This window comes from Moschus berezovskii, chromosome 14 (genome assembly GCF_049115385.1).
Source record: "Moschus berezovskii isolate FMDL1 chromosome 14, NW_MosBer_1.0, whole genome shotgun sequence".
Taxonomy (NCBI): domain Eukaryota; kingdom Metazoa; phylum Chordata; class Mammalia; order Artiodactyla; family Moschidae; genus Moschus; species Moschus berezovskii.
In genome coordinates this window covers 20,493,641-20,514,881 of record NC_142473.1, presented here as the reverse complement: position 1 = coordinate 20,514,881, position 21,241 = coordinate 20,493,641, and the positions used below count along the sequence as shown (strand labels likewise).

The 21,241-nt window shown below is 39.8% G+C and overlaps 1 protein-coding gene across 2 annotated transcripts in view; it reads right to left on the bottom strand.

Annotated features, from left to right (window-relative positions):
• GUCY1A2 (guanylate cyclase 1 soluble subunit alpha 2) overlaps window positions 1-21,241 on the bottom strand; it is a 444,325-nt gene that overhangs the window by 128,323 nt on the left and 294,761 nt on the right. The window contains exon 6 of one of the 2 annotated variants that reach the window (XM_088843443.1): window positions 8,521-8,693. In XM_088843443.1, coding sequence (XP_088699569.1) covers window positions 8,521-8,693 — 173 coding nt within the window. The remainder of the gene's footprint in view (window positions 1-8,520; window positions 8,694-21,241) is intronic. The other variant, XM_055422943.2, reaches the window with a different exon arrangement.

The following is a 21,241-nucleotide window of genomic DNA, read 5'->3' as shown; positions in this document are numbered from 1 at the left end:
TATTATTTTGAATTCTCTGTCTGAATCCTTATTAAACTTGTATTGGCATGTCCTCTTCTGATTTGATAAAGTAATTCATAGTCAGAACCAGTTTTACATCCCCCTAAAAAGAAAATATGGATGAGCACACTGTAAAATGCAATTGCTTTGGTTTGGTCCTATAGTAATTTAAGTTTGCTTTGACAATGCTGCATCAATATAAACATTATATCTCCTATAAAAGAAAATATGTTGGGTTTAACCCAAATGATAAATCTGCTCAGCTGGTAGCCTTGAAAATGTAAGATGTGATATCAGTTCAATCTGGAATGTGTATTTTTGCCATTTGCTTCACATTTGAGACATTATTCCTTTTGTTTGTTTTCCTGGCAGAGGTAGGAGTGTCAGTCACATGCTTGAATACTTCAATAATTACGTTGAGGGAACTTAAACTTAGATTTTAAAAAATTATTGCTCCATGCTTTTCTGTTTTCACCATTGTTGGGAGTGGTTTGAAAACTGTTTCTCCACATTTAAAAATTTTCAAATGTAAACATACATGTACATATTAAGCATGTGTTGTGCCAAGTCACTTTAGTCATGTCCGACTCTTTGCGACCCTGTGGTCTGTGGCCTGCCAGGCTCCTCTGTCCAAGGGATTCTCAAGCAAGAATACTGGAGTGAAAAAAAAAAAAAGAATACTGGAGTGGGTTGCCATTTCCTCCTCCAGGGAATCTTCCTAACCCAGAGATTGAACCCGCGGCTTGGGCGGTTTCTGCATTGCAGGTGAATTCTTTACTGCTGAGCCACCAAGGAAGCTCCATAGAGTAAGCATAGTAATAAAATTAATAATTTTCACTATAATCTCTATATTAACCTTCCTTATTGCATGCCCCTTCATTCAATCACTGTTTTTCTTTCCCTTCGAGATAAACAACATCTTGAATTTTGTATTATTCATTCCTCACTTTCCATTATCTCCATTAAGGTATTTCAAAATAACATAGTTTTCCATTTCTTTCTAGTTTCAAATTTTAATTCAATAGAATAATACTATAGCATTGTTTATAATTCTATAGCATTTAACCAGAAATCAAATTGCCAACACCTGTTGGATCATAGAAAAAGAAAGAGAATTCCAGAAAAACATCTACTTTTGCTTCATTAACTATGCTAGTCTTTGACAGCGTAGATCAAAACAAACTGTGGAAAATTCTTAAAGAGAGGGGTACACCAGATCATCTTATCTGCCTCTTGCAAAACCTGTATGCAGGTCAAGAAGCAACAGTTAGAACCGGACATGGAACAACAAACTGGTTCCAAATTGGGAAAGGAGTATATCAAGGCTGTATATTGTCACCCTGCTTATTTAGCTTCTATGTAGAGTTCAGTTCAGTTTAGTTGCTCAGTCATATCTGACTCTTTGAGACCCCATGGATTGCAGCACGCCAGGCTTCCCTGTCCATCACCAACTCCCGGAGTTCACCCAAACTCATGTCCATTGAGTCAGTGATGCCATCCAACCATCTCATCCTCTGTTGTCCCCTTCTCCTCTACGTAGAATACATCATTAGAAATATTGGGCCGGATAAAGCATAAGCTGGAATCGAGATTGCTGTGTGCTGCGTGCTGTGCTTAGTCGCTCAGTCATTTCTGACTCTTTGCAACCCCATGGACTATAGCCTGCCAGGCTCCTCTGTCCGTGGGGATTCTCCAGACAAGAATACTGGAGTGGGTTGCCATGCCCTCCTCCAGGGGATCTTCCAAACCCAGAGATCGAACCCAATCTTCCTCATCACAGGGCATTCTTGCAACTGTCTGAGCCACTGAGATTGTGGGGAGAAATATAAATAACCTCAGACATGCAGGTGACATCACCCTTATGGCAGAAAGCAAAGAGGAATTAAAGGTGAGCGTGAAAAAGCTGGTTAAAAACTCAACATTCAAAAAATGAAGATTATGGCATCTGATCCCATCACTTCATGGCAAATAGAGGGGGAAACAATGAGAGACTTTATTTTCTTGGGCTCCAAAATCACTGTGTGCTTTGCTGACAAAGATCCTTATAGTCAAAGCTATGATTTTCCCAGTAGTCATGTAGGGATGTGAGAGCTGGACAATAAAAAAAGCTGAGCACCAAAGAATTGATGCTTTTAAACTGTAGTGTTGGAGAAGACTCTTCAGAATCCCTTGTCAGCAAGGAGATCAAAACCAGTCAGTCCTGGAGGAAATTAACTCTGAATATTCATTGGAAGGACTAATGCTAAAGCTGAAGCTCCAGTACTTTGGCCACCTGATGTGAAGAGCTGACTCATTAGAAAAGACCCTGATGCTGGGAAAGATTGAAGGTAGGAGGAGAAGGGAATGACAGAGGCTGAGAAGGTTGGATGGCATCACTGGCTCAATGGACACGAGTTTGAGCAAGCTCTGGGGGATGATGAAGGACAGAGAAGCCTGGCCTGCTGCAGTCAATGGGGTCTCAAAGAGTCGGACACAACAGAGTGACTGAACGATGGCGATTCTTCCATCACTTGCTTCCTTTGCACAATTTTATGTTTTTGACATCCATCCATGTTGATGTTCAGTAGCTGAAGTCATTGTGTTTCGTGCTATAATAGTATACTGAGATATAAATGTATCACAGTTTATCCATTCGATTTTTAAAAGGATGTTTGAGTTATCGCTAGACTCTTTGGGGCCTTTATGAAAGTATCACTGTGAATAATCTTGTGTGTGACTTCTGCTGCATATGCACACCAACTTTCTTGGAGCAAACATTTGAGAGAGGGAATACTGGGTTGTAAGAAAGGCAAAGTTACATTTAATAGTTAATGCCAAGCAAATCAGACCATTTATACTCCCACCAGCTCTGTATGAGACGTCCTGCTACTCCAATTCCTCAGCAATAAAGTCACTGTCAGACCTTCAAAGCTCTGCCAAACTCATATGTAGGAAAGCTACCTTATACTGTTATTAATATATCTAATGTGAATGCTGATAAGGTTCAGTTCAGTTCAGTTCAGTCGCTCAGTCATGTCCGACTCTCCGCGACCCCATGAATCACAGCACGCCAGGCCTCCCTGTCCATCACCAGCTCCTGGAGTTCACTCAAACTCATATCCACAGAGTTGGTGATGCCATTCAGCCATCTCATTCTCGGTCGTCCCCTTCTCCTCCCGCCCCCAACCTTTCCCAGCATCAGAGTCTTTTCCAGTGAGTCAACTCGTTGCATGAGGTGGCCAAAGTATTGGAGTTTCAGCTTTAGCATCAGTCCTTCCAATGAACATCCAGGATTGATCTCCTTTAGAATGGACTGGTTGGATCTCCTTGCTGATAAGGTTAACCAATGATATTTTACTGCTTATATATATTGCAAAAAATTATCCTAGCTGTGGTTAACTTTTCATTCTCTTTAGGTGTTCTTTGACAAACAGAACGGTTTTAGTTTTAATGTAGTAAAATTTATCCCTATTTTCTTTTATGGTTTGAAAGTTTTTGGCCTGCCTAATATCCAAAAATTTCTCTACTCTCATTCAAATTTCTAATTATATCACATTGTATGCAAATATCAAATTATTATGGAGTACACCTGAAACTGACATGTTGTATGTTAATTATAGTTTAGTAAATAAATCACTGGGTTTAGCGTCTGCCTCCAATGCGGGAGACCCGGGTTCGATCCCTGGGTTGGGAAGATCCCCTGGAGAAGGAAACGGTAACCCACTCCAGTATTCTTGCCTGGAGAATCCCATGGATGGAGAAGCCTGGTTAGGCTACAGTCCACGGGGTCGCAAAGAGTCGGACACGACTGAGCGACGGAACAGAACGGAACGGAATTATAAGTTAATAATTATATACTACAGCTTATAATATTTAATCCACCTGTAATTGATCGATGTACAGACACATGAAGTAGGGATGAAATTACATAGTTTTTAAACATGGATAACTAATTGGCCCCCAAACGTTTATTGAATAGCCCACCTTTTCCCTACTGATGAATTTCACCATCGTCTTTTATTACGTCCTCTTTTTCTCCATGCACTGCACTCTCATTGTTGCTCAGTCACTCAGTTGTGTCCAACTCTTTGTGACCCCATGAACTGCAGCACGCCAGGCTTCCCTGTCCTTCACCATCTTCCAGAGTTTGCTCAAACTCATGTCCATTGAGTCAGTGATGCCATCCAACTGTCTCTTCTGTCACCTGCTTCTCCTCTTGCCCTCAGTCTTTTTGAGCATCACGGTCTTTTCAGATGAGTTGGCTCTTCGCATCAAGTGGCCAAAGTATTGGAGCTTCAGTTTCAGCATCTGTCCTTCAAATGGATATTCAGGGTTGATCTCTGTTATTATTGACTGGCTTGATCTCCTTGCTGTCTGAGGGACTCTCAAGAGTCTTCTCTAGCACCACAGTTTAAAAGCATCAACTCAATGCTCAGCCTTTTTTATGGTCCAACTCTCACATACCTACATAACTAATGGAAAAACCATAGCTTTGACTACACTGACCTTTGTCGACAACGTGATGTCTCTGCCTTTTAATACGCTGTCTAGGTTTTGATAGATTTTCTTCCAAGGAGCAAGCAATCTCACTAAGATATGTCTAGTTTTGTTAAAAGGTTTTGCATAGCAAAGGAAACCTTGGACAAAATGAAAAGAGAATCTACTGAATGAAAGAAAATATTTGTATATAATATAATATTTGCATATAATGACTGATAAGCAGTTAATATATAAAATATATAAACAGCTCATATAACTCAATATCAAAAAATAAACAATTCAATTAAAAATGGGCAGAAAACTTGAACAGATACACTTCCATCAGACACATGAAAAAAATGCTCAACATCCCTAGTCACTGGAAAAATGCATGTTAGAACCACAGGGAGATACCACTTCATACCTGTCAGAATGGCTCTGATCAAAAAGACCACAATAGCAAATGGTGAGGATGTTGAGAAAAGGGGACTCTTGTACACTGTTGATGGAAATGTGAATTTGTGTGGCAACTGTGTAAGAAGTTTGGAACTTCCTAAAAAAATTAAAGATAGAAATATCATATGACCCATCAGTTCAATTCCTGGGTATATATAGCTAAAGAAAACCAGAACACTTATTTGAAAGGATATGTGCACCTCAGTGTTCATAGCAGCGTTATTTACAATTACGAAGATATGGAAATATTCTAAGGGTCAATCAACAGATTGTGGTATATATATACTACAGAATACTACTCAGACATAGAAAAAATGAACAAAATTTTGCCATTTGCTACAAAATGGATGGACCCAGAGGATTTTATACTTAGTGAAATAAGTCAGACAAATACGGTATGTTATCAGTTGAATGTGAAATCTAAAAATTAAAACAAACTAGTGAATATAACAAAAAAGAAATAGACTCACAGATATAGGAAAAAAGACTACTGATTACCTGTGGGGAGAAGGAAGAAGGGAGGGGAAAAATAGGGATAGGAGAGTAAGAAGTACACACTACTATGTATTAAATAAATAAGCTGTAAGGATATAAAGCGGGCTTTCCAGATAGTGCTAGTGGTAAAGAACCCGCCTGCCAACGCAGCAGACATAGAGAAGCAGGTTCTAAGCGTGGGTCAGGAAGATCCCTGGAGGAGGGCATGGCAACCTATTCCAGTATTCTTGCCTGGAGAATCCCATGGACAGAAGAGCCTAGCAGGCTGTGGTCAATAGGATTGCAAAGAATCTGACACGGCTGAAGCAACTTAGCACGCATAAGCATGCAAGCATATATTGTACAGCACAGGGAATATAGTGAATATCTTATAATAACTATAAGTGGAGTATAATTTATAAAAATTTTGAATCACCATGTTATATACCTGAAAATAATAAAATATTGCAAATCAACTATATCTCAAAAAATATATACATATCCCGTTATACACATTGCAGATGTATCATGAAACTAAGTACAAATGAAGTAAAACATTAAAAGAAAACTAAAATACATTTTATTTAAAAAGTAAAAAAACACATTAATGTAAAAAAAAAAAACAGATATAGCTTTGAATTCCTATGATTTCTCTTTTGTAGAATTCTTTAAGATTACTGTGTCTGAGACCTGATTTGTGTCTTTCAATAATTCCAGAAAAAATTTTAAAAAATATTTTCTCTATTATCTTCATGTGCAGGTAATTTCAACTGAACTTATAATGTCTCCTATATATTTTACATTCTTTTATTCATATTTCCCCATTTTTAATTGTCTGGAAAAATTTATGGATATTTTCTTTAGCTGTATCTAATCTGCTTCTAAAGTCATCTATATTTTTGTTTTGGTTTGCTTGATTTTTTATTTTTGTTTGTTTTGGTCTAGTGTTGATTGCTAAGAATTCTCTGGTTCATTTTCAAACCTAACTTTTCCATCCTTGGATTTTTAAGCTTCTCTTTATTTCTTTAATTATACTAAGTAATGTAATTTAGCTTATGTACAATAATTTGATATGTGACAACATTCCAGGTCTCTTTTTCTCGTCTCCCGTTTCTATTGGTTCTTACTTATAGTACTTTGCTTTCCTATGTGAGTGTGTGTTTTTTCCCCCTTGTTTTATTTTGCTTTGTATTTAGTATTAGGCACTCATTTTTTAGAGAACTTTATCTGTGGAAATTCTTTGAAGAGGGAATTGAGGTTGACTTTCCTCGTGGAGGGATAGTGCTTTTTAGTGTCCTGTTATCACTTCTAATGATCAGTTCAGTTCAGTCGCTCAGTCGTGTCTGACTCTCTGCGACGCCATGAATCACAGCACGCCAGGCCTCCCTGTCCATCACCAACTCCCGGAATTCACTCAAACTCATGTCCACAGAGTCAGTGATGCCATCCAGCATTTCATTCTCTGTCGTCCCCTTCTCCTCCCGCCCCCAACCTTTCCCAGCATCAGAGTCTTTTCCAGTGAGTCAACTCGTCGCATGAGGTGGCCAAAGTATTGGAGCTTCAGCTTTAGCATCAGTCCTTCCAATGAACACCCAGGATTGATCTCCTTTAGAATGGACTGGTTGGATCTCCTTGCAGTCCAAGGGACTGTCAAGAGTCTTCTCCAACACCACAGTTCAAAAGCATCGATTCTTCGGCGATCAGCTTACTTCACAGTCCAACTCTCACATCACTTAAATTTTGTATATATATATATATATATATATAACTATAATATATATATATATATATCTGTGTTCAGCAATATGCTTAGTAATTTCCAAAAAGCTACTGTTTGTAAACTATTTAACACTACATTTTAATTATTTTATTCAGAAGTGTCACTCAGAGTATTCACTTTGCCATAGTGCCAAACTAGAAATATATTCATATTTTGAGGTGTTTTCTGTATTTTTTAACCTATCATTGATGAACTGTTATTAAAGAAATGCCTTGAATTCAAGGTTACTTTGCCAAATACAAATTTTGGTTTATACATATTCATAGTAAAAGTATTTCTGGGATCTATTGGGTGCTTTCAGAAACATAGCTGTGTAACTTCATCCATTCTCAGATGTAAATCCCAAACTGCAGACAGCTATCAGCATCAAAAAGAGTACAAAACACTGGAAACTACATTTTCCAGCTTTTGATGTTTCCTCAGGCTTGGGCTTGTCAACCACAAGTTGGCACTTGCCATGGGCACTTGCCATCTACCTCTGTGAGGACTGAAACATGTGCTGCTGCAGCTGCTGATTTTCAACACTCCCTGAAGAGTTCAGGGTGGAGAGGAGAAATGAAGCACTCTGTGCTCAGGAAAAATCTGACCGGAAGATCTTCAGATAGCTATATATTTTCAGGAGCTGATTTTATTAGCCCAATTCTTGCATCTCCTCATATCTAGAAAAGCACTAAATTCCTTTATGGTGATGATTGCTCCTTGTGACTAGCAGAAACCATCTGCCAAAAACTATGTGCTTGATTGCATGTATTCCCCCTTCACCAAAATCACATAGATACTGACCTTTGCCCCTGCCTATTTGGAGCAATTCCTCAGATCTACCTGAGGTGCTATATCCCAGTCTACAGTCTTCTTTTTGCCTCAAATAAAACTAAACTCACAACTTTCATGTTGTACTTTTTTTTTTTTTTTCAAGTCTGCAGGTTCCAATGTTCAAGCTCTGAAACAAAAAACAATTCAAAAGTAACCCTGAGCCCTGAGCTTCATAAGAACACCTGTATACTATCCATAGGAAGTTGTCCAGGTCCTCCAATTTCTCGCTTCTTATTTCTTGCTCTATGGATTATCTCTCAGGACCAATTTTCATTGTCACGCTTCCTTGGTGGGGGTGAACTGGTCACTGACAGCAGGTTCCTTCCTTGGTTTAATCCTTTAACTTTTTCCCCCATGGTAATTTGTCTTCCTCACACTTTTTCCTATTCTGGGTGAGTCATATTTCCTTTGTTCCTTTCCTGGATTTATAAGTTATCTCTAGTAATCCCTCCTTCTTAAGCAACTGGCTTATCTAGATCTGTAAACTATAGTAAGTAGAATTCAGAAGGGAATTTCTTGCCTTCTTCAGGGTGCATTACTATTCAAACAAAATTGTTAAGAGGCTTACCTGAATTGGTCTTCCATCAGGTGTCAACACCTCTTCTGAAAGTTCCATCATTTTCAGAGCCATCAGAGCAATGGGTTTAGCATGGCAAAGGCTTTTTCTGTGGAGCCCTGCAGCAACACAGTATGCATCACCTATTGTTTCCACCTGCAGCAATCAGACAAATTAAATGCAAATGTATGATAATGACCCAAAATAAAAATATTTAATTATTTGTGATCACAAATGTTGCTGGAAAAATATATCAGCAAAGCATCAATAATTAAACAATTAGAAAACTTGAGTGTAATCATAGCAGAGGCAAATACTAACATCCAGAGCTGTTTGTTTATCAACATTATCACCATAGATGATCATTAAAACCAGAAACAACTAGAATATAAAATAATTATCCCCCACAAATATAGGATTGTCACTATTTTGCCTGGAAAATTTCCAAATAATGACATTTTACAAAGACACTCTTATCTCCTCAAAGCTTCAAGTAGACCTTCACTGGACAGTAATTCTCTACAGTTTTTCCAAAATACTCCACACTTTTTTTAGTATCAAAAAAAATTTTTTTAATTGAAGTATAGTTGATTTACAATGTTGTGTTAATTTCAGGTATTTGATATATCTATAATTTATTGTCTAGCCTATTCTTCAGTTCAGTTCAGTTCAGTCGCTCAGTCATGTCCAACTCTTTGCGATCCCATGAATCACAGCATGCCAGGCCTCCCTGTCCATCACCAACTCCTGGAGTTCACTCAAACTCATGTCCATCGAGTCGGTGATGCCATCCAGCCATCTCATTCTCTGTTGTCCCCTTCTCTTCTTGCCCCCTATTCTTAACTCTTAATAATTATAACACTGAACACTTCTTGAATTCATACTCTCTACCACTAATAGCATCAACTGCTTAACACACATTATTTCATTTAATCCTCACAAATATCCTAAGTGCAAGAATTAGTATTAGTTATATTTGAGAGATTACAAATTGATGCACAGAAACCCCTCCGTAATTTTACAATTAAAGGGTTTGCAGACACTCTTAAGAGTCTTTCCAGATCCTGTTTTAATTATATTTTAAATTTATTTTTTAATTGGAGGAAAGTTGCTGTATAATGTGTTGGTTTCTGTCATACGTCAACATGAATCAGCCATAGGTATACACATGGGCTTTCCTGTAGCTCAGATGGTAAAAGAATTTACCTGCAAGGCAGGAGACCTGGGTTCAATCCCTGGGTTGGGACGATCCCCTGGAAAAGGAAATGGCAACCCACTCCAGTATTCTTGCCTGAAGAATCCCATGGACAGAGAAGCCTGATGGGCTACAATCTACAGGGTCACAGAGTCTGACATAACTAAGTGACTAACACTACTACTACTACTATACATATGTCCCTTCCCTCTCGATCCTCCCTTCCATCTTCCACCTCACTGCATCCCTCTAGGTTGTCACAGAGCATCGGTTTGAGCTCCCTGCATCATACAGCAAATTCCCACTGGCTATCTATTTTACATATGGTAATGTATATGTTTCAATGCCACTATCTCAATTCGTTCCACCCTCTTTCCCGTTCTGTGTCCACAAAAGTGTTCTCTATGTTTGCATCTCTATTGCTGCCCTAGGAATAGGTTCATCAGTATCAGTTTTCTAGATTCCATATATATGCATTAATATACAATATTTGCTTTTCTCTTTCTGACTTACTTCACTCTGTGTAACAGGTTCTAGGTTTATCCACCTCACTAAAAATGGCTCAAATTTATTCCTTTTTATAGATGAATAACACTCTATTGTATATATGCATCACAACCTCTTTACCATTCATCTGTCAATGGACATCTAGGTTGCTTCCATGTCCTGGCTACCAGAAATAGTACTGCAATGAACATTGGAGTACATGTGACTTTTCTAGTTATGGTTTTGTCAGGGTATGTACCCAGTAGTGGGATTACTGGGTCATAAGGTAGCTTTATTCCTAGTTTTTAGAGAAAATTCCATACTGTTCTCCATGGTGATTGTATTAATTTACATTCTCAACAGTGTGTTGAGATTCCCTTTTCTCCACATCCTTCCCAGCATTTATTATTTGTAGATATTTTGATGATGGCCATTCTGACTGGTGTGAGGTGATACCTCATTGTAGCTTTGATTTGCATTTCTCTAATAATAAGTGATGTTGAGCATCTTTTCATGTGTTATCAGCCATCTGTATGTATTCTTTGGGGGAATGTCTGTTTTAGTCTTCTGCCCATTTTTTGATTGGAATGTTTTTCTGATATTGAGTTGCATGAACCTGTATGTTTTAGAGATTAAGTTTTTGTCAGCTATCTCATTTACAATTATTTTCTCCCAATCTGAGGATTATCTTTCATCTTCTTTATGCTTTCCTTTGCTGTGCAAAGGCATTTAAGTTTAATCATGATTCATTTGTTTAGTTTTGTTTTTCTTTCCATTACTCTAGAAGGTAGGTCAAAGAAGATCTTTCTATGTCTTGTGTCAAAGAGTGTTCTAAGTTTTCCTCCAAGAGCTTTATAGTTTCTGGCATTACATTTAGGCCTTTAATCCATTGTGAATTTATTTTTGTGTATTGTGTTATGGCTGATCGCCGAAGAATCGATGCTTTTGAACTGTGGTGTTGGAGAAGACTCTTGAGAGTCCCTTATACTGCAAGGAGATCCAACCAGTCCATTCTAAAGGAGATCAATCCTGGATGTTCATTGGAGGGACTGATGCTAAAGCTGAAACTCCAATACTTTGGCCACCTCATGAGACGAGTTGACTCACTGGAAAAGACTCTGATGCTGGGAAAGGTTGGGGGCGGGAGGAGAAGGGGACGACGGAGAATGAGATGGCTGGATGGCATCACCGACTCTGTGGACATGAGTTTGAGTGTACTCCGGGAGTTGGTGATGGACAGGGAGGCCTGGCGTGCTGTGATTCATGGGGTCGCGGAGAGTCGGACACGACTGAGCGACTGAACTGAACTGAACTGATTGTGTTATGAAGTGTTCTAATTTCTTTTCTTTTATGTATAGCTATCCAGTTTTCCCAACACAATTTAAGGAGGAGACTATCTTTTCTCCATGGGATATTCTTGCCTCCTTTGTAAAAGCGAAGGTCCTCACAGGAGTGTAGGTTTGTGCTCATAGGAGTGTAGTGATCTTTGGGTTTTCTACCTTGTTCCATATTTCTAGTTTTTTTTGTTAGTACCATAGCATCTTGATGACTTTAACTTTGTAGTATAGTCTGAGGACAGGAAGATTGATTCCTCAAGCTCCACTCTTCATTCTCAAGGTTGTTTGGGCTATTCAGGGTCTTTTGTGCTTTCATATAACAAATTTATTCATTTTTATGGCTTAGTAATATTCCATTGTATACAATGTACAACTACTCTATCCATTCATCTGTCAGTAGACATCTAGCTAGGACATCTTCCATGTCCTAGCTATTGTAACTAGTGATGCAGTGAATATTGGGGTACATGTGTCTTTTAGAATTGTGACTTTCAGGGTATAAGCTCAGTAGTGGGATTGCTGGGTCATATGGTATAATTATTCCTCGTTTTTAAAGGAATCTCCATAATGACTCTATCAGTTTACATTCCCACAAACAATGCAGAAAAGTTCCCTTTTCTCCACCTCCTCTCCAGCAATGATTGTTGGTAGATTATTTGATGATGGCCATTCTGACTGGTGTGCTTAATTCTGATTTAAGCATCCTTTGTGATTCTTAAATATTGTAAATATTTACTCACGGTTAAAACTCCCTAAATTTCAAAGCACAGAACATGGTATAAAAGTAAGGAATATGACAACATACATGTTTCAATGCCATTCTCCCAAATCATCCTACCCTCACCCTCTCCCACAGAGTCCCAAAGACTGTTCTATACATCTGTGTCTCTTTTGCTGTCTCATATACAGGGTTGTCATTTCCATCTTTCTAAATTCCATATATATGTGTTAGCCAGTTCAGGGTCGATGCATGTTACAGGATGCTCCGGGCTGGTGTGCGGGGATGACCCAGAGGGAGGATAAGGGGAGGAGGGAGGTGGGAGGGGGGTTCAGGAAGGGGAACTCATGTACACCCGGGGCAGATCCATGTCAATGTGTGGCAAAACCAACCAAAATAATATTGTAAAATAATTAGCCTCCAATAAAAAAAACGTAAGGAATAAATCATTTCTAGAGGAAAGTTTTCTAATTATCAAGGCAAATATGGTGACTAAATCCTAAAAAATCTAATATTTTAATTAGAGCAAAGTGATGAAATATTGTATTAAATGTACAGTTCTAATATCACCTTTTCTGTGCATCACTCCATGGCTCTTCCAATAGTTCTTAGTAGCAAAACTAATCCTTTCTTTTACTTTCAACAACACTTTCCGCACCTCTATACTAGAGCTTTCATTATATTTTCATCAATACACATCAATGCATAATCAATATGTATCCCCAGCTACAAAATAAACTCAAAATGGATTAAAGACCTAAACGTAAGGTCCTTAAGAAAAGGATCATGTATTTTTAATGTCTATATTCACAGTGATCATCAATGTGTCTTAAATATAACTATTTAGTAAATATATTCCAAATGAATACATAAATTTATTATATTTAACTATCAATATAATTAAAATAGTTCAGCTCAGTTCATTCACTCAGTCATGTCCAACTCTTTGCGACCCTATGTACTGCAGCATGCCAGGCTTTCCTGTCCATCACCCACTCCCGGAGCTTGCTCAAATGTATGTCCATCGAGTCAGTGATGTCATCAAACCATCTCATCCTCTGTCGTCCCCTTCTCCTCTTGATTTCAATCGTCCCAGAATCAGGGTCTTTTCCAGTAAGTCAGTTCTTTGCATCAGGTACCCAAAGTATCAGAGCTTCAGCTTTAGCATCAGTCCTTCCAATGAATATTCAGGACTGGTTTCACTTTGCATTGATGGGCTTGATCTCCTTGCAGTCCAAGGGAGTCTCAAGAGTCTTCTCCAACACTGCAGTTCAGAACCATCAGTCCTTTGTGCTCAGTTTTCTTTATGATCCAACTCTCACATCCATACATGACTACTGGAAAAACCATAGCTTTGACTAGATGGGCCTTTGTGGTAAAGTAACAGGCAATGTCCCTGCTTTTTAATATGCTGTCTAGGTTCAGTTCAGTTCAGTTCCGTTCAGTCGCTCAGTCGTGTCCAACTCTCCGCGACCCCATGAATCACAGCATGCCAGGCCTCCTTGTCCATCACCAACTCCAGGAGTTCACTCAAACTCATGCCCATTGAGTCGGTGATGCCATCCAGCCATCTCATTCTCTGTCGTCCCTGTTTCCTCCCACCCCTAATCCCTCCTAGCATCAGACTCTTTTCCAGTGAGTCAACTCGTCTCATGAGGTGGCCAAAGTATTGGAGTTTCAGCTTTAGCATCAGTCCCTCCAATGAACACCCAGGATCGATCTCCCTTAGAATGGACTGGTTGGATCTCCTTGCCCTTGGTCATAGCTTTTCTTCCAAGAAGCAAATGTCTTTAATTTCATGGCTGCAGTCACCATCTTTAGGATTTTGGAGCCCAAGAAAATAAGGTCTCTCACTGTTTCCATTGTTTTCCCATCTATTTGCCATGAAGTCATGGGATCGGATGCCATGATCTTCATTTTTTGAATGTTGAGTTTGAAGACAACTTTTTCACTCTCCTCTTTCACTTTCATCAGCAGAATCTTCAGTTCCTCTTCAGTCTCTGCCATAAGAGTGGTGTCATCTACATATTTGAGGTTATTGATATTTCTACTGGCAATCTTGAATCCAGGCTGTGTTTCACCCAGCCTGGCATTTCACATGATGTACTCTGCATAGACTTTGAAGTCTTTGCATTGGACTTTCCTGGTGGCTCGGATGGTAAAGCGTCTGCCCACAATACGGGAGACCCAGGTTCAATCCCTGGGTTGTGAAGATCCTCTGGAGAAGGAAATGGCAACCCACTCCAGTACTCTGGCCTGGAAAAATCCCATGGATGGAGGAGCGTGGTAGGCTACAGTCCATCGGGTCACCAAGAGTAGGACATGATTGAGCGACTTCACTTCACTTTTCACTCTGCATAGAAGTTACATAAGAAGGGTGAAAATATACAGCGTTGACTTACTCCTTTCCCAATTTGGAACCAGTCTGTTGTTCCATGTCTAGTTCTAACTGTTGCTTCTTGACCTACATACAGATTTCTCAGGAGGCAGGTAAGATAGTCTGCTTTTCCTATTACTTTAAGAACGTCCCACAGTTTTTTTTGAGACCCATGCAGTCAAAGGCTTTAGCATAGTCAATGAAGCAGAAGAAGATGTTCTTCTGGAATTCTCTTGCTTTTTCTTTTTTCCTGTTTGGTGGGGCATAAGTGTGGTGTGTCTTGCACTGGAACTTGCTGGCTCATAGGCAGAGCTTGGTTTCAGTGTAGGTATGGAGACTTTTGGGTGAGCTCTTGTCTATTAATATTCCCTGGAGTCTGGAGTTCTCTGATGTTCTCAAGTTCTGGAGTTAAGCTTCCTGTCTCTGGATTTCAGCCCTTCTGTTACAGTAGCCTCAAGACTTCTCCATGCAGCACAGAAACAACTCTCCACATCCAGGAACATCCAGAGAGATTCACAGAGATACAGAGAAGAGGGAGGGAGGAGATAGAGTGACCCAGAGGAGAAAAGGGGAAGTCTAAAGGGGAGAGAGCAATCAAGTTCAGTCACTCAGTCATGTCCGACTCATTGAAACCCCATGAACCGCAGCACACCAGGCTTTCTTGTCTATCACCAACTTCCAGAGCTTGCTCAAACTCATGTCCATCGAGCTGATATTGCCATCCAGCCATCTCATCCTTTGTCATCCCCTTCTCCTCCTGCGTTCAATCTTTCCCAGCATCGGGGTCTTTTCCAGTTAGTCAGTTCTTCACACCAGGTGACCAAATTATTGGAGTTTCAGCTCCAGCATCAGTCCTTCCAATGAATATTCAGGACTGATTTCCTTTAGGCTTGACTGGTTGGATCTCCTTGCATTCCAATGGACTCTCAAGAGTCTTCTCCAACACCACAGTTCAAAAGCATCAATTCTTCAGCACTCAGCTTTTCTTTATAGTCCCATTCTCACATCCATACATGACTGTTGGAAAAACCATAGCTTTGACTTGTTGGACCTTTGAGAGCAATTAAGCCAGTAATCAAATCGCTAAATGAAAATGGATAGAAGATTAGATTCTTAAAGGTACCAAATTGATAACAAATATAAAAAAGCAGAGTTTAAAAACCTAGAACAGACATTAGAGTTTCAAAAATACAATATAAAAAAATACAAAACAAAATTGATCCCCCAAATTAATATATATATATATATATATATATGGAATTGTTTTTTTAAAAATAGGGCTTTTTGGAAAGGTAATGAATAGTAGGCTATAAAAATGAAAGTTAAAGGAGTATTAAAGAAATAAAATTTTCTTAAAAATATTTTAAAAATTTTATTTCTTTAATACTCCTTTAACTTTCATTTTTAAAGACTTCTATTCATTACCTTTCCAAAAAAAGCCCTATTTAAAAAAAAAAAACAATTCCACATATATATATATATATATATATATATATATATATACATATATATTAATTGGGGGGATCAATTTTGTTTTGTATTTTTTTTTATATTGTATTTTTGAAACTCTAATGTCTGTTCTAGGTTTTTAATCTCTGATTTTTTTGGTTTATTTTTATTTTATATTGTACTATATTTTATTTACAGTGTTGTGTTTGTTTTAGGTGTATAGCAAACTGATACAGTCATATAAATATATATGGATTAACAAAAGCAGTTCCTGTCTTTTGATGGGGTGCTCATGGTTTATAACATAAATGGCATTATTTTGAGAGAGGGATAACTTAGGCATGACATTGGGTTTTTTTTCTTTTTGCAGCTTGAAGCAGTTGTAAAATAACTTAATGTAGTTTTTTACAACTGCGTATTCTATAGTATTTTTTCATTTGGTGAAATTTTAACTGTTAATGTTTTTAGCATTGTGCTTTGTATCATTTATTAAATAAAAATTTAAGAAAAGAAATAAATTTTTTTAAAAATTATGATAGTAAAAATATATCTAGGAATTTCTTTGGAGATGCTGTGTGGTGTCAGTTCAGTATCAGTCCCTTGTTCAGGCTTGTACTTGTTTTCAAGGTCTATCAGTTCTGTTCAGTTCAGTTACTCAGTCGTGTCCGACTCTTTGCGACCCCATGAATCACAGCATGCCAGGCCTCCCTGTCCATCACCAACTCCAGGAGTTCACTCAAACTCATGTCCATTGAGTCGGTGATGCCATCCAGCCATCTCATTCTCTGTCGTCCCTGTTTCCTCCCACCCCTAATCCCTCCTAGCATCAGACTCTTTTCCAGTGAGTCAACTCGTCTCATGAGGTGGCCAAAGTATTGGAGTTTCAGCTTTAGCATCAGTCCTTCCAATGAACACACAGGATTGATCTCCTCCAGAATGGACTGGTTGGATCTCCTTGCTGTCCAAGGGACTCTCAAGAGTCTTCTCCAGCACCACAGTTCAAAAGCATCAATTCTTCGGCGATCAGCTTTCTTCACAGTCCAACTCTCACATCCGTATATGACCACGGGAAAAACCACAGCCTTGACTAGACGGACCTTGGTTGGCAAAGTAATGTCTCTGCTTTTTAATATGCTATCTAGGCTGGTCATAACTTTCCTTCCAAGGAGTAAGCATCTTTTAATTTGATGGCTGCAATCAGCATCTGCAGTGATTTTGGAGCCCCAAAAAATAAAGTCTAACACTGTTTCCACTGTTTTTCCATCTATTTCCCATGAAGTGATGGGACCAGTTGCCATGATCTTTGTTTTCTGAATGTTGAGCTTCAAGCCAACCTTTTCACTCTCCTCTTTCACTTTCATCAAGAGGCTTTTGAGTTCCTCTTCACTTTCTGCCATAAGGGTAGTGTCATCTGCATATCTGAGGTTATTGATATTTCTCCCAGCAATCTTGATTCCAGCTTGTGCTTCTTCCAGCCCAGCATTCCTCATGATGTACTCTGCATATAAGTTAAATAAGCAAGGTGACAATATACAACCTTGACGTACACCTTTCCCTATTTGGAAAAAGTCTGTTGTTCCATGTCCAGTTCTAACTGTTGCTTCCTGACCTGCATACAGGTTTCTCAAGAGGCAGGTCAGGTGGTCTGGGATTCCCATCTCTTTCAGAATGTTCCACAGTTTATTGTGATCCACACAGTCAAAGGCTTTGGCATAGTCAATGAAGCAGAAATAGATGTTTTTCTGGAACTCTCTTTCTTTCTCCATGATCCAGCGGATGTTGGCAATTTGATCTCTGGTGCCTCTGCCTTTTCTAAAACCTGCTTGAACATCTGGGAGTTCACGGTTTACATACTGCTGAAGCCTGGCTTGGAGAATTTTGAGCATGACTTTACTAGCGTGTGAGATGAATGCAATTGTGCGGTAGTTTGAGCATTCTTTGGCATTGTCTTTCTTTGGGATTGGAATGAAGACTGACCTTTTCCAGTCCTGTGGCCACTGTCTAGGTTGGTCATAACTTTCCTTCCAAGGAGTAAGTGTCTTTTAATTTCATGGCTGCAATCAGCATCTGCAGTGATTTTGGAGCCCCAAAAAATAAAGTCTGACAGTGTTTCCACTTTTTCCCCATCTATTTCCCATGAAGTGATGGGACCAGATGCCATGATCTTTGTTTTCTGAATGTTGAGCTTCAAACCAAACTTTTCACTCTCCTCTTTCACTTTCATCAAGAGGCTTTTTAGTTCCTCTTCACTTTCTGACATAAGGGTGATGTCATCTGCATATCTGAGGTTATTGATATTTCTCCCAGCAATCTTGATTCCAGCTTGTGCTTCTATAGTTGCCCCTCAAATGCACAGTCTCAACATTAACTGAAGTTTTAAACTGTTGTACCTGTCACTTCCAGAGAAGTTCCCCCTTCTTTGTTTATTTTGGCTCCTTCTGTTTGAACATCTCTTCAGTGTCTAATTTCTGCGCTGACACAAGGGGTGAAGGTGGCCACTTATTCAGGCTCACTTGTTCAGTTGTGCTGTGGAGAGAGATGGACACTACAAAAAATTCCACTGGCATGTGCAGGGAGTGCTCACATTGGATGGACCACACTGGGTTTGCCACAGCCCAAGGCAGCATGAATTTCCTGGGTCCACACTACTCAGGCTCCAGGGTGCTCTGCAATGGCACTGTCCCAAGTGGACCCTGTGTTTCATGTACTTCCTAGGTCTAAGCCGCTCAGGTTCTCGAGTGTTCTGCAAGGGCACAGACCCAGACGGCTGACGGTTTTGTGCCCTTTCCAGGTACAAGCTGCTCAGGTGACCGGTTGCTTGGCAAGTGCACTGTCCCAGGTGGACCTTGCATCTTATGCACTTCCCCGATCTTCGTGGCTCAGTTTTCTGGGTGCACCATGAGGGCACAGTCCCAGGTGTGCTGTGTGTCTCCTCTGGGGAGCTAATCTCAGGCTGTGACACTCCTGGCAGATGTGAACCGTCGAGGATCCTAGGAAGACGTCATTATCAACTCGCAGCCTGCTTACAGTTTGGTGGAAGATGCGGTCTCTGGGGCTGAGATTGCAGGAGCCCTCTGCCTTCCGTCTCTGATTGCTGTGCACCTGCCTCTCTGCCTCTGGGGAGGGAGGGCCCTAAACGGCAGCTGGCTTGCTCTCCTTTGGTATTCACTAGGGGACACACAATCCTTTATTCTGTGAATGCACCAGCGGTCATCGTGCTGTGTTAGAGTCTTCCACAGGAAAGGTCCTTTTGTGTGTGTGTGTGTGTGTGTGTGTGTCCGGCGATCCCATGGTTTGGGTTGCTATGGCACATGAGCCATTCAGATTATCCTCAGGGCATTCAAAGGTGGTCCTTAGGCTAAGGACCAATGATGCAGCCCACACTTTCCTGTTCAGACCCCACTTGCTGATGGCAGATGCAAGCATCTAAGCCACTTTTCTTCAAGTAGTTAAGGTTAGGCGCGTGTTCTGTGTGGTTTTTTTTTTTTTTTCTGTTTATGTTGCTCTTTGAAATTCCAAAGCTCCCCACAGACACAACCGTGAGATGGTTTCCTATTGTGTGGAAAGTTACTCCTCCTTCAAACTCCGTCCCAGGATAGGTCTCCATCTCTAAATCTCTTGACTCTGTTTTTGTCTTTTATAATTTGTCCTACCTCCCTTTGAAGAGATTGGGTTGCCTTTCTGGGTGCCTGGTGTCCTCTCCCACCATTCAGAAGATGTTTTTTGGAAGTGGCTCAACATTCAACTGATCTTTTGGTGAACTTGTGGGGGAAAAAGTGGTCTCCCCATACTATTCCTCCACCATCTTGGGACCGCCTCTTCTCTTGCTTTTTCTATGATCCAATGGATGTTGGCAATTTGAGAGTTGGTTCCTCTGCCTTTTCTAAATGCAGCTTGAACATCTGGAATTTCTCAGTTCACATATTGTTGAAGCCTAGCTTGGAGAATTTTGAGCATTACTTTGCTAGTGTGTGAGATGAGTTAAAGTGTGTGGTAGTCTGAATATTCTTTGGCATTGCCTTTCATTGAGATGGGATGACAACTGAACTTTTTCAGTCCTGTGGCTACTGCTGAGTTTTCCAAATTTGCTGGTATATTGAGTGCAACACTTTCACAGCGTCATCTTTTAGGATTTGAACTAGTTCAGCTGGAATCCAATAACCTCCACTGGGTTTGTTTGTAGTGATGCTTCCTAAGGCCTGCTTGACTTCACACTCCAGGAAGTATGAAGTGGCTCTAGGTGAGTGGTCACACAATTATGGTTATCTGGGTCATTAAGATCTTTTTGGATAGTTCTGCTGTGTATTCATGCCACCTCTTCTTAATATCTTCTGCTTCTTTTGGGTCCATGCTGTTTCTGTCCTTTATTGTGCCCATCTTTGAATGAAATGTTCTCTTGGTAGCTTGAATTTTCTTGAAGAGATCTCTAGTCTTTCCCATTCTATTGTTTTCCTCTATATCTCTGCATTGATCACCGAAGAAGGCTTTCTTATCTCTCCTTGCTATTCCTTCGAACTCTGCATTCATATGGCAAAGCTTTCTCCTTTGCCTTTCACTTCTTTTCTCAGCTATTTGTAAGACCTCCTCAGACAACCATTTTGCATTTTTGCATTTCTTGGGCATGGTTTTGATCACTGCCTCCTATACAATGTTATGAACCTCCATCCATAGTTCTTCAGGCACTCTGTCTATCAGATCTAATCCCTTGAATCTATTTGTCACTCCCACTGTATAATCTCAAGGGATTTGATTTAGATCATACCTGAATGGTCTAGTGGTTTTCCCTACTTTTTTTGATTTAAGTCTGAACTTTACAATAAGGAGTTCATTATCTGAGCCACACTCAGCTCCTGGTCTAGTGTTTACTGAATGTATTGAGCTTCTCTGTCTTCGGCTATAAAGAATATAATCATTCTGACTTCTGTATTGACCCTCTAGTGCTGTCTATGTGTAGAGTCATCTCTTGCATTGTTGGAAGAGGGTGTTTAGTATCACCAGTGCATTGTCTTGGCAAAACTCTGCCAGCTTTTGCCCTGCTTCATTTTGTACTCCAGGGCCAAACTTGCCCATTACCCCAGGTATCTCTTGATTTCCTACTTTTGCATTCCAGTCTCCTGTCATGAAATGGACATCTTTTTTTGG